General features: G+C 43.8%; 1 protein-coding gene across 2 annotated transcripts; it reads right to left on the bottom strand.

Moving 5' to 3' along the window:
* Positions 1-4: 4 nt before the first annotated feature.
* zgc:113263 (uncharacterized protein LOC503753 homolog) lies at positions 5-13,178 on the bottom strand. Of its 2 annotated transcripts, XM_068306907.1 has the most exons (24): positions 12,836-13,178; positions 10,062-10,264; positions 9,836-9,940; positions 9,557-9,652; positions 8,357-8,467; positions 7,679-7,802; positions 7,073-7,511; positions 6,575-6,642; positions 6,263-6,509; positions 5,969-6,147; positions 5,532-5,754; positions 5,291-5,436; positions 5,069-5,160; positions 4,802-4,959; positions 4,573-4,718; positions 4,083-4,335; positions 3,884-3,999; positions 3,580-3,811; positions 3,367-3,506; positions 3,042-3,291; positions 2,443-2,573; positions 1,632-1,884; positions 1,442-1,548; positions 5-664 (listed from the first exon to the last, which is right to left on the bottom strand). In XM_068306907.1, the coding sequence occupies exons 1-24, from the start codon at positions 12,873-12,875 to the stop codon at positions 630-632; spliced, it is 3,894 nt and encodes a 1,297-aa protein (XP_068163008.1). In that variant the 5' UTR covers positions 12,876-13,178; the 3' UTR covers positions 5-629. The 2 variants fall into 2 exon arrangements, with proteins under 2 accessions (XP_068163008.1, XP_068163009.1); XM_068306908.1 differs by lacking the exons at positions 5-664; positions 1,442-1,548 and adding an exon at positions 2,258-2,288 and having other exon boundaries at positions 1,759-1,884.
* Positions 13,179-13,961: the final 783 nt, after the last annotated feature.

Here is a 13,961-nt window from a genome sequence, read left to right as displayed (position 1 = left end):
CTTGTTTAAATTATTTTTAATGGATTTAACAAAAACTCTACATCGTTCTGGAAAAAAGCGCTTCGATAAAGTTTGAAGCGTGATGCGTTTGATGTAAGCTGCAAAATATGCCAGGAAATAAGTTAAATAAATAAAATTCTGAAGACTCATGACACAAAAATAAGACTTAACAGTCGGATATAAACATTCACGACTCAGAGTTTCAACAGTATTAACAAGTACAATGACAGGAGACCCAACGACTCAGACATCAATCAAGACCAAAAAGGAGATGCACGTTGTTATGGTTACGACGTGATTGTGAATTAGTTCTTTTATGTGCTTTGAATTACTAAACTTTAGATCAAGTACAAAATTAATAAATAAGACAAAAACATGTAAGAACAGCATTTTGTATTATATCAACCAGGTCAGGATCAGATATCCGTTTCTGTCCCTTGAGCCCTGAGCTTACGGGTTTCACTGACATGGCTCTCTAGTAAATAAATGATAAGACCGTGAGACCCGTTCACACTGACGTGGGTCTGTATGCACGGAGAAAGAATCTGTATTATATACGGAGGTGAACGTCGACGGATGGACCCTCTTCTGTCGTCTGGAAGCAACAGTTTCTGCATGAATGTCCGCCGTCAGTCCGCAGCTGCCGAATCCATTTCAGTTTGTTCTACAATGCGAGAAAATTTAAGCCGGTTAGATCACAGAAAGTTACATTTAGGCAAAAAACATGACTTACAAACTAGTGCATGTGGTTTTTTGTCGGTGCAGCACATCCGGCATTATTAAAACAGTACGAGTTGACTTTGATCGGTGAGCATCAGAGGTGCAGAATTTGTTACCTATGAACAAAGTCAGTCTAGCGGTATGGCCCTGTTCCCAGTGTTTTGCTAAGATAACAACATTGAAAATATTGAAATAAAACCTCTACATAATTATGTTTAATTTTCATTCACTGTCCAAAATGTATTGAAGTAATGATAAAATGAGAGAATTTTAGGATAAAATAAAATAATTCTGGCATTGAAATATTTTTTGATAAAATAATTGTGTGAAGAAATAAATAGAAAAATTCAGTTTATATTGAGATGTTTGCATCACAATATTTTCCGCTCTAGAAGGCGCACCGGACTAAAAGGCACACCTTCAATGAATGGCCTATTTCAAAACCTTTTCACCAAGAATGCCCACTTGATTATAAGGTGCACTGTCGGTTTTTGAGAAAATTAAAGGTTTTTAGGTGCGCCTTATAGAGCAGAAAATACTGTAATGGAGAACAATAAATAAACTGATTATCTTACTTTGGCAGAGGTCTGCTGGAATAAACTCTAGTATTCACTAATTCTTGGCACTCTTTTCAGTGCCTAATAGTTATGTCAACTCTGGTACACATATTTCAAATGCTTTTATGTGTTTCAATTCCTTTTAGTCACTTTGGGATTCTTACCTACGTCCTCGGCTGCATCTTCGGTAAAAGGGTCCGAATTTATTACGTACTTGCTGCCAAATATTTGCATTAACTGGTCGAAGAACTTGCATTCCTGTTTGTCTCTTCTGGAAATAGAAAACGTTGGTAAAATGGAAATCGATTCCATATGATGAAACCACACTCGGAAGCGGGATTATGAGGGACTTACTTTCTGCCTTCGAGGAACTGTCGGAAGTTTGCCCTCAGCCTTTTAATCCGGGTCTGACACTGCTCAGGTGAGCGCAGGTAACCCTGGCTGACCATGAGCTCAGACACCTGCATGTAGATGTGTTTGTTCTTGGTGCAGCTCTTCAAGTCCTCTTGGATGCCGTCGCTCCCCCATATTTGCAGGAGGGTCTGGGTCTCCCCGTCGGTCCACACCTGCTTGGTTCCGTCAGACACCCACTGGGTCCCTGAGGCAACTGATGAGGGGGGAGTAGGGGAGGGGCAAACCTTTAATTATTAGGAGTTTTCTTGAAAACACTTTACACAGATCAGATCAGAAATGTGCTGAAAATTTTTAAAAAAACAAAGATTTAATGTTCAAATTTCTTTTAAATTTTAAATTTGGATCCAACTTTTTAATGCTAATATACAAACGACTAATTTGACATCTTGAGTAACACGACTACATGAGCAGACTGATATCTCACTCAAAACTGTGGACATTATTTAAGTAGTAATGGCTAGCAGTTAGGTTAGCCTTGTTTGAAAACTACAAAAGGGAGGGAAAACAGGTTTCCTGGCTCTGCTCAAAACTAACAAAATTCACCTAACATCACCTCTAAGGCTTACCCGTGAACGCGCTGTGTGTAGTGAGTTTAATCTGTACGAAACAAAAGTATGAAATCAACAACACATGAAGCCAGATCACATCATATATACCCAAACAACAATTAGATAAGAATTAAATAGATTCTCGTAATCATTTGAGGTCAGTTCACATTTGGTAACCAACGGCAACCCCCCAAAACTTTCACCTTTGTTTTGATCGGGCGGTAGCGAGTAATCTTCGGACTCGTCTGGGACCAACGTCTCCGCCGCGGCGTCGTCCACTTTCACCTCCTTCCTGAAGATTTTATCCATCTCGCTGAAAAATTTAAAATCCTCCCTGTATTCAAAGGAAAAAAACAAAACAAATAAAGTCACCCCAACTCAGGTTTCTACATTTAAACATGTCTGTGTAGGTTCTTAGTTATCCAGTTCATGGTTATGCAAAGCTGTTTAAATCAATCCACTGGACTTTAAGAAAGTTTCTTGAAAACATTTTGCCTCTCATCCAAGAGGCTTCTTCAGTTCTCGAGGTGGCTGGTCTTGTCCCAGCCCCCCGCAGGGTTAATAAGCTGATTCAAGACCAGCCACCAAGAAAACTGAAGATGCCCCTTGGATGAGAGGCGAAAAGTCATCAAGAAACTTTCTTGAAATCCAGTGGATTGATTTAAAAATCTTTGGTTAAACATCTGACATCCACATCCCATTACAGAATTATATCAAGGCTGACCTTGTGATCTTGGCGGTAATTAAAACACATGTGCGTTCAGAAAAAAAAACAAACAATTGCCGTTTCGTCATCACTGACTTTTCGTGGAGGAAGCGATATTTAAGGCGCTTGACGCGGGAGTAGCACTGCTCCGTGGTTCTTCGAAAGCCTCCGCTGCTCATCTTCTCAGAGATGTACTCGAACACATGGCGGTTCTTCAGGCAGCCCCTCAGGGTGAGCTGGACCGTGTCCTCACCCCAGATCTCCAGCAGGGTGCGGGTCTCCTGGTCTGACCAGGGCATCTTTTTACCCAGGTCATTCGGGGGTCTGCTCCCCGAGGGTTGGTCGTCTAACGGGAAAAAAAATAGAATTTACGGCGTAGGTAATGCGGAATCGGTTTCACATTCGTGCCATAAAAACCTACACATGTCGGAATCCTTGTCCAGGAAGGGCTGTAAGGTGGCGTCTGCGACAGAAATATCCACGTCAGCCTCTGCGGAGTTGTCGCCGAGCACCGGAGCGAGGAGGTTGAAGTAGCGGTACGCCGCGGTTCGCCCTCCACTTCTGGAGAATCGAAAACGAGCATTGAAGTAACCTCCAAATCTTTCAGACTCATCACTCATCCCCGTCTACTCACCTCCGGGTGTTGCAGTACCGCCGGTAGGTCTTCTTGAGCCGTTTGATCCGGTTGTGGCACTGCTCCGCTGTCCTGGGGAACCCCATGGCGGACATCTTCTCGGCTATTTCGGCGAATATGTGGCTGTTGCGGACGCAGGTTTTCAGGCTGTGCTGCACGTCGTCCGCAGCCCAAACTTCGACCAGAGCAACCGTCTCTTGCTCCGTCCACGCCGTGTTTACGCCATCCACGCCTACGTCAGGTGGAGGTCAGAGTCAGAAAGGCACAGGACTGTTCATCCAATGGCGGATGGATGAAAACGTACCTGGATCGGGGTCCGCTTGTTCGTCTTTCTCGTCATAGTCATCGATGGAAACCGATTCGGGTCCGAGGATTTGTTCCAGCTGCTTGTAGAATCTGTAATCGACTCGTATTCCGCATCTAGAGGAGGCGGAAAGACAAATGTGAGCTATACCCATCAGATCAGATGACATTCGCAAAAAAGGGAGGCTGATCGATCTCACTTCTTCTTGTCGTAGCACTGCCGGAAGTTGTTCCTCAGCGACTTGACTTTCCAGCGACATTGCTCCGAGGTTTTCAGGTAGCCGAGTTCTTGCAGTCTCTCCGAGATCTCGCCGTAAACGTACCCGTTGTGGACGAAGCCCCTCAGCGCTCTCTGGACGTCTGCGTCACCCCAGATCTCCATGAGCGCTAGGGTCTCCCCGTCCGACCATGAGCTTGCCGGCTGTTTTCCTGTTGCCGTGCCGACTTCTCCATCTTAAGGACAGAAAGCAGGGCTTGGTTCAAAAACTATTTGGATATTTGGTACATTTCTAAAGCATAAATAAACTGGAGAAGAAGGACGCTTTAAAGCCCAATTAAGGTAACATCTTGTTAACCTAAAGGTAAATAAGATAAATTATTAGCATTTAAAAGCAGAAATATCTGATCATGTGACCCATGGATCTTTCCACATATAATGTTAATTATCGGAATTTCTTTTCCTTTCTGTACCCAATTCATTCGCCCATTCGCCATTGGAGTCCTCCGATATCTCGATGGAGTCGGTTATCACGGCGGAGGACGTCGACGGCTGCTTGTCCAGGATTTGTTCCAGCAATTCGTAGAATTTGAAGTCCACCCTGTGAGTCCCGGATGAGCTGCAGACAGGGGAGGCGGTTGCGTGAACACACTTCCTGTCAAACATAGAACATTTAAACTGATATCAGTGAGCAGGTCCCACCTCATGTTTTCCTGACACTGCCGGTAGTTGGACTTGAGCCGTTTGATCCTGGTGTGGCACTGCTCCGGGCTGCGGGAGTAGCCGTTAGCGGCGAGTTTCTCTGATATGTCGTTGAAGATGTGACCGTTGTGGGGGTAACGTCTGATGCTCTGTTGGACCTATGAGTCGGGGAAATTGTTGAAAGCAAAATAAGGTTAGAAAAGACAAAAACATCCCAAGTGATCAAGACCTGAAGTCCCAGACGAGGTTAGTTTAGAGTCCTTTCACCTGCGGGTCTCCCCAGATCTCCAGGAGGATGATGGTCTCTTTGTCTGACCAGGGAACCTTCTTCCTGTCTTCCTGAACGCCCACAGCAGACTCTGAAGGACATCAATAGACAGTTTGATATTTTTTGGTGTTTATAAGAACTTCTCTACAGGGATTGACTTTGGAAATGTCCGGTGATTGTTAAGCCTGAGAGGATGGATGTGAAGGTTGTGTCAGAGTTACCGATATCCAGATGGGAGGAGGAGAAGTCACTGTACTCCTGCTCTCCGGCCAGTTCATCCAGATGTGGCATCGGAGTGAAATCCTTCACTAAAATTTGCCCCAGCTCGTTGTAAAACTTGCACTTGACCTGCTCCTGTTCACTGATGCTACAACGAGGGACAAAAAAGGTCAACACTGTAAAACCACAGCTTCCTGAAGTCTTCCTGTCACTTAACCCCCGCTCTGACCTGACCATACATACTTGTGTTGGTAGCATTGTCTGAAATGTGATTTCACCCTCTTCAGTCGTGTTTGGCACTGCTCCGGCGTTCGGGAGAAGCCATGCGAGGACATCTTATTAGATATGACGGAGAAGACGTGTCCGGTTTTGTGCATCCCTCTCAGTTCCTGCTGAATTGTGTCGTCGCCCCACGTTTTGATGAGGGTCAACGTTTCCAAGTCGGACCACGGCACACTTCTGGTTCCTTGAATAAAAATCAGAATCAGTTTTACATCAATTACTTATTGTTTGTGCTCTATATCAAGCAAATAAAAGAATAAAATTGAGAAAGCAAAGAAAAAACGACAAAAATATATGTGATCGCTATTTTTTCAGTAGTTCCATAGAGCAAAAAGGAATTACCTTCAAGATTCGGAAAGTAAAAATAAAATTTAAGTTAAAAAAATGGGACGATTTACCGATTTCCACTCGGCTCGTTTGGCCAAGAAACTGCAAATCGTCATCATCGTCTCGAGACTCGTCTTCGTTGACGATCTCTTCTACGTCGTAGGTGAGCTCAGGCATGGGAGAGGAAGAGGAGGAGCCTAGTATTCGATCCAGCTGCTCATAAAACTTGTACTCCAGCCTGGAGCTCCCCCTGGTGGTAGATCATAGGAAATGAACAAACATTGACTACATTCCTTTCTTTTCTACTTTCCAAAATGTTCAAAAAGCTAAATTCCGGTCCCCTGAAGAACTCGTTTCAGACCTACCTCATATTTCTGCGGAAGCATTTCTTCAGACGTTTGATCCTGGTTTGACACTGTTCCACTGTTCTCATGTAGCCTCTCTCCGCCATCTTTTGTGCGATTTGCGTGAATATGTGACGGTTCTTCACGCAGCCCTTCAACGCCCGCTGCACAGAGTCCTTCCCCCAGATGTCCAGCAGAGTCAGCGTTTCCTCGTCCGACCAGGGAACCTTGGCGTCCGCCATCAGCGGGAAAGAACTTTCCTGAGGGTCTAAAATGAAGAGATGGTCAAAAATCTATTCCAAGACTGACGCACGCCAAACACGCCATACAGACCTGTGTAGTCTCCCCATATCGAGATAAGAGGGGATTCAGCCGAATTCTCATCGTCCACAGACGAATCGCTGCAAAGACAAGCAATAGATGAGTAATGCTAACAGGTCGACGCACATGGCTGTTTCTCATCCGATTTAAGGGATTTATTTCAATTTCACCCAAGATTTATTGCAATCTGGGTAAACAGAGCTCCAAAATCACATTCACAATAAAAAGATAATAAGCATTAATTAGCAATAATGGCTTTCTTGAATTGAATAAATAAAAGCCACAAAAACAGGCTTAACATGTTAAAAATTTCGATGAGTTCACTTTCAAACAGGAGTCTACAACCAAGCTAAGGATTCTGCGAAACATGCATGAGCTAAATGCTACTGTTAGCATGCTCACATGGCTTTTTTTAAGCAACCTCATATTTTGAAATCACTTAGACTTGCAGCCCAAACAGCAAAGTACCGCACATTGAACAACGGATCAAAATGTTCCTGATGATCTTACAAGAAAGCCGTCGCCTCCACGGGCCGCTTGGTGGGAATGTCGACACCTCCGCTCAGCTTCCTCTTCCTCAGAATCCGTCCTCCCTTCATACTTTGGTGGTTGTCGCTGGCAACCGAGTTGGTGTCCGCCATCTCATTGGACACGGTGAGGTCTATGGTTTCATCACAAGGCTGTGCACCGCTCAGACTTTGCATTTGCCTCTCCTGAGAAACATTCCCGTTTCTCACCTGCAGCTTCCACCTGCTTGAATCCCTCGAGTCCGTCGCTCTTTGTCTCGCCGTCTCGAAGGCAGTCTCGTTGTCAAACTCGCCGTTGTTCTCTGGTGGATTTGAATCTTTGACGGAAGGCGAACAAGGGCTGCTGTTCTCGACGGATTTGGCCCCGGGAGGCAGGGACAGGGAGGAGAGGATGCAGTCGTCCATCGGTAGCAACCTTGGATCTACGAGTTTGAACACAAGAGCACAGTATTTTATGTACACTATGTCTTATAGTGCGGAAAAAACTGTGAATGAGAAAACAATGCAAAAACGCCAAATCCCGAGGATCAATTCCATTTTCCTAAAATGCAATTATATACTTTCTATGGGATAGAAACATTAGTGGTACCTTTCTCTTTGAAATGGCCCAGTTCTCTGTGGTGTTTCAGCACCGCCTTCATATCATCTGGCGGGAAAAGGGATTGTAAACAGTCGTCAAGGAACGCTGGAGCATCTCCGAGATAATCTGCCAACTGAAAAGAGAGTTTAAGAGGGAAAAATAGGTTAGCTGGTTGTTAACATACGTGTTCTAATATATTTTGAATCCAAAACTCAAGAAATGACAACAGTCTGACTTCCTGTTCTGTCTTTTTTTATGATATGTGCCAGTGTGTTATTTTTCTTCTCTGTTGTAGCTTGAAAAGCCATGGAGGAGTCCACAGAGACTCGATGCTGCACCTGTGTCCGGGTAACAATTCTCTACGTCTGTCTTTGGGTTAACATTGCACACAGATGAGCCCCTGCACTGAGTCCAGGGTCCACAATCGGCCCAAACTACCCTCAACAAAAAAGCTATTCAGGTTGGAAGAAGGCCAGTGTCCTTGTTTGTCTTTTCTGATGGTGAAATAAGACAAAGAAGCAAATGCAGAACTCTAATGGAGCCTGATAACCTCCCCAGGTAGCAGTCTGCGTCACTATGACAACACAGCTGACAAAATCATCAAATTCTTTTCATTCCCAGATGCCTTGGAAGCAGTCGGAAATCCTGAGGGTTCAAGGGGTTCATGGGTTCAGAGAAACACGGCACCTGAGTGAAGTCTGGAACCGGCAGCAGCTCCTCCAGTCTGGATATGAACTCCCACACCAGCATCTCCAGCGCCGCGTCGTACTTTGAGCCAAAATATATCGGGAAGATTTCCTACGAATGACAAAGAGCAGATACAAACAGGCAAGGAGAACGAAAGAAATGCATTTAGGTAGGTAATTAAAAGATTGTGGAGGGGTTTAACCTGTTTTTTTTTTTCAAAGGATTTCAAAATCAGCATCTCACAAAAAGACAATCAGATCATAAGTCCCTATTTTATAACTAAAAACAGCTCTGGCCCACAGAGGCATTCCCTCTGCATGACCTCTGAAGGCATCTGGCGCTAAGAAGTTATCTGCAGATGCTCTAAGTCATTGAAGGCAGGGCCACCCAGGAGCCTCCAGCGGCGCTCACTTGGATCCAGATCCAGGGAGTTTGGAGGAAGGCGACAGCCTGAGCTGGCTGTTGGGTTCCTAAAATCGTTCCTGTGGTAGGGTGCATCATCCTGTTGAAGGGGGTCTTTCCATCTTCCCATATGGTGTACTCTTCCCAATTGCTAGCCTTTAGCGTTTGACCACTCTTGGTGGGCATTAACCAGTGCAGAGTGGGAACACCCAACAAGAAGAGCAGCTTAGGAAACACTCTGACACCCAACTGTCCTTCTTATCAACATTACTCAGATTTTTACGCTTGATTTTGTTCCTGCTTCCAGGACAAAATGTTCATTTCCATCAACTGACAGCTGCCACTGCACTGAAATAATCTATGTTCTCCTCACCTGTCAGTGTTTGCAAAGCTATGGTCGACGTGTTCTTAGCAGACCGGATGGCAGGCAGCTGAACCATAAGAGACGTCAAGCCTGACTTTGACTTCCTGTCAAAGGCTTGTTTTTTACAATATTGCTCTCGGAGTTTGAAGCACTGAATAGCTTCAGGCCCAAATATATTTCTGATCTGCAGGTCGGTTATGAACCATCCAGAACCCCTCAGGTCATCCGGTGCAAGTCTGCTTTCTGTCCCTGGAGTCCAAACCACACATGGAGAGGAAGTGCTGGGTTTTTATGCTACGCATATGTGGAACAAACTCCCAGTGACCTCTCAGTTCTTTCACAATGAGGCGAGGACTTTTCTGTTTGCCCCTGGTTTATACTCAATCCATTAATCCTTGCTGTTCAACAGGAACAACTGACTTCTCCACACTCACCTGGAAAAAGTACTTTCTTTCTGACGGATCCTCGAGTAACAAATGAACCAACTCCACGAAGTTGACCTCGGATTCCTCCACCTGGTTGATGGTTACCTGTTACAAACACACATACATGCACTAAGACCACAAAAATACTAAATCAAACACTTTATCACACCTGCAAACTGTTTTTTTTTACGACAAATTATAGCATATTGGCCTACTAGAGCTGACTTTATAATTATATTTACTGAAGATTTAATTTTGAATGGTGGGGAAGAATCATATTTTCCTTACATGGTGATCCTTGGCGGTGCTGACGGGAGCTTTTATTCGGTCCAGATGCGGCTGAATAGTCTGCATGTCCACTGGGTGATCACCTCTGCACATTTCAAGAACCAGCTGAAGGGACACAGAAATCATTTAGACATTTCGACTATAACACAATGGTCATCATCTCCTCATTATCTCCTAAAGATGGCTGATTATTTGCTATTTGAAATGCGTTAACTCAAAGACTGACCCTGGCCCTGAGTCCCAGGATGAGCTGAGCTCTTTGACTGTAGCTCATGAGCTCTGGGACCAGTTCTGTCACCATGGTAACAAACTCCTCCAGCATCCCATAGCGGTCCACAAGTCCCTGCTGCACTACTTGCCACACGGAGGCTGATAAAAGCTGCAAAGGTGGGGCCAGGAGGCGTAGATAGTGGATCGGTAGCTCATTACCTGGAGACAAAGAGGGTAAAACGTGTTAATGTGTCAAGTGACCAGCTACTAAAACTAGCTTAATCGAGTCTGTTTCAAACAGTGAACGTTTAAAATACAGTATCGGGAATAAACGACCTGAGATGACTAAAGAAGACCACAATGCATCAATAATCGATTGATTCTGCGGCATTTTTTGCTTATACTTGACCTTCGGAGGCTATTCTTCAAATCAATAAGGTCTTATTTATGGGAAATTGACAATATTTGATTTTAGGATCAATTTTGACTATGTGTGTGACAAATAAAGCAAATAATCACACATGGTTGTAATTGGATTAATGAAAGATTATCTACTGGTCAGGATTTAATACATCAAATTTAATTTGCTGGAGAAGGTTAGGTTGAAAAGGCCTGAAAAGGGACTAAATGGGCCTGTAGTGGGATTGTTCAGTCAGGTCAAGAGATTTTCCAGAAAGATAAAATATTAATATGAAGAGGATTGAGGGTGTTCAGCTGTATTGACTGGGCTGTGATGTCATCACCCTGCTCCGATGAGGACTACTGTGGACCGCTGCTCGTAACCCGGCGAAGGTTTTAGCGAAGAGACTCTATTCTGAGAGACTCCATTAACGGCTCGCACAAGAACTGAATGATTTCTGCTTTAAATGACAGATGGACAATCCTCCCACCATCCCCCCCAATTCCCTCCAACTGCTCAGCCTCCCCCCAGCTCTGCGGGAATGTGGGTCTCTCCACAGCTGCCCGGTCTGCACCTCCCCTATCAGATAACTCGTTTCTAGAGGGACGATGGCAGGCAGAACCACCAGTGTCCAAGCCAGAATCTCCATCCTGACGCCCCAAAACCCAACCCAAAATACAGATTGAAGTCAGTCGAGTTGCCTACGCCAACAGCTGCTCGGGTCCACCCACCACAATGCAGTATTCCCCACTTAACACTGAAGAAACCGTCTCCTTCTTGGATACCTTCATCTCCCAGAACCTAAAGCCCAGTATCTTGTGGCAGCTCAAGATGTTCCATCTGCCTAAGACGATGATGGTGCACTTCCGTACCGCCATTGCTCAGTCCCTCCTCGCATCACAATCTGTCATCCTGCTAACACCACCAATGATGCAACGCACCCAGAAACCAAAACAAAAAGATATCCGACTCTGACTAATACTGCAAAATATAACTGTAAAACATTTTACGGTTATAAAAGGCTATAGCTGACTGTAGCCTTTCTGTCTAGTTTTTCAAACAGTCCAGAAATGTGTCACAAACTGCTGACTTGAAATTGGTGTAACTATGATCTTCACTGGTCGTTTATTGGCAAAGCATATTTTTTACCAGCTGTGAGCAACAAGAACAGCTCGATGCAAGAGATGAGGTTTCAAGATTCTTAACACAGAATTCTGCTTTACCGAATACTAAATTTCATGTCCTTAAAACGTCCTGAACTTACTTTAGATATAGAGTCCCAAAGTTTATTTTTCTGTTAAGGCCTAGTTAAGAATGGACACACATTCCATATATGCTCCAATATAGACAATCATATAGACAAGATAGAGACATTTTGGGGTGCTTTTTTGGAGCAATAAAAAAAGACCCTAACTTTACAGGCCTGTAGATCAGTTTTATGCATGGAGAAGGAAAGGATAACTCCATCTACAGTGAAACATGGTGTTAGTTAGGCAATTTGCTTTCTCCAGCACTAGAAACCCATTGAGTGTAAAGAATGGATTCCATCAAGAATCAGGAAATCCAAGAAGGTAAACCTTGGATATTCCAAAAGGACACAGATCCCAAGAACACACGAAAGTCCAACAAGGCCTGGATCAATCTAAAAGCTCTCTGTAATCTCATAGATCTCTTGTTGAGTTTAGCCCATAAATGCCAAGAATATTCCCAAAGTGGAGGCCTTTGTCCAGCAAGCATGGGCTAAGATACCTCAAAAACGCTACTATGAACTGGTGTCTGGATCTGCATCATGCTTGTCTAACTCATTCTGAGTCAGTAAGAGTAGGACTTCATGTCATACTTGGGGAAAGAGAACAGTTGTAGATAAAGACATAACAGACTCGGACAGCATTTATGTGGTCGGTCTCTGGATTTCCCACTAGATATGATTCAGTCTGACAGGATTCTTCATCTCTCTCTAGACTAGACTAGTCTTCACATGGACTTGTCTCGTGTTTGGACAAGTTGGTTCCAACCCGGATCAGACCACTTCATTGTCACTCTAGGCAACGGTACACACACACACACACACACACACACACACACACACACACACACACACACACACACACACATAAACACACACAAACCGGTTGACCAGGCAATCTGATCCCACTACATCCACGCTCAGCATGCATAAGAGAACTTGAATCATCTCGCCAACGTGGCCGTGACTGTTCTCTGATTCTTCCCACAACAGCATCCATCAAACTCGAATGGAACCCACGTCCACATCCGAGCAGCACATTCGATTCATGACCGCCTGGAAATAGAAGAAGCTGCAGGAGGAAAGAGATTAGAATACTGTTAAGATCGATACCCAAAGGATTTTTTGACGAGGGTCCACGCACCTCGACTGCTTCCACTTTCAGCCGCGCGTTTTATTTCCATTTAGCAGCGGTTAAAAATAACCCCCCGAGTCCAGATGTCCCTCTCGGGTTGCAGCGATCAGGGGGGGGGGGGGTGAAAAAAAAAAAAAACACAACCAAGAGGATCGATCCTGATAAATAGATTCTGCTAATTTCGGATTATTGAAGCATCCAGCAGCGATCGCCCACGCACCGGATGCCCGTGAGGTTTTTGGCGGGACGCATTCATTCGCGATGTTTTATAAATTTAATTTTCGCTTTTGGTGGAGAGACAGAACAAAGGTTTCTGGTCTCATCCGCCTCAGTCCAGATCACGGCAAGCCCTCTTTCCTGGTTGGCTGACGAAGACCGGATCAACCTCGTGAGTCCGGTTCCCGACCGCTAGATGGCGCCAACGGGTTTTTACAGTGGTTAGGGTGGTTTGAATTCTGAGGGGGGAAGAAGTGTGGAGACCACAAATGAGCAATGGTACAACTACTAAAAATGATAAATTATAACTAAAACTAACTAAAAATGTAAGTAATGCAATCAGAGGAATGCTAATTATGAATTTATATAAAGGAAATGTTCCAAAAAGAACCATTTAAATGAACGCATGGATGCAAAATTAGGATTGCATTGAGAAAATTATTATTTATCACATATTTGAGGTAAGAAAATCAATACAAAGACAGTTTAAATAAGTTGAGACAACAAATATTCAAGTGTTTTACTCAAACAAAACAATAAAATCTTCCTTAACTGACTATTTCTGTCTCAAGTTGTCATAATATGAAGCTTTTTTGACAGATATTTTTCATATTTTTACCTTTTTTTTATACATTTATTAACTCATTGCACATACCTGTATTTATTGTAAATTTATGTTCATTGTGTATTTCAATGCTTTATGTGTTTTCAATTGGCCCTCGGGGACAAATAAAGGTTTTTGAATTGAATAGTTCTTATATTTCTGTGATCGGAAAACAGTCAATTAATCAACTTTTATTTACTTATGAAGCACTTAATCACATCAACACACAGAACCATGACATCCCATCACATAATGGGATCCTAGGAATTATGAGACTTAATTTCGCAGCATCCACTGCAATATGTACTGATTCCT

This window comes from Antennarius striatus, chromosome 22 (genome assembly GCF_040054535.1).
Source record: "Antennarius striatus isolate MH-2024 chromosome 22, ASM4005453v1, whole genome shotgun sequence".
Taxonomy (NCBI): domain Eukaryota; kingdom Metazoa; phylum Chordata; class Actinopteri; order Lophiiformes; family Antennariidae; genus Antennarius; species Antennarius striatus.
The sequence above is the reverse complement of the archived record's forward strand: the minus strand, read 5'-3'. Positions and strand labels throughout refer to the sequence as shown.

Coding starts and splice junctions, on each gene's coding strand:
- zgc:113263 (XM_068306907.1), bottom strand. CDS start 12,875: ATGGAAATAAAACGCGCGGCTGAAAGTGGAAGCAGTCGAG. Junction 4,960..5,068: donor AGATCTGGGGAGACCCGCAG/GTGAAAGGACTC, acceptor CCCGACTCATAG/GTCCAACAGAGCATCAGACG. Junction 3,292..3,366: donor GGACAAGGATTCCGACATGT/GTAGGTTTTTAT, acceptor TTTTCCCGTTAG/ACGACCAACCCTCGGGGAGC.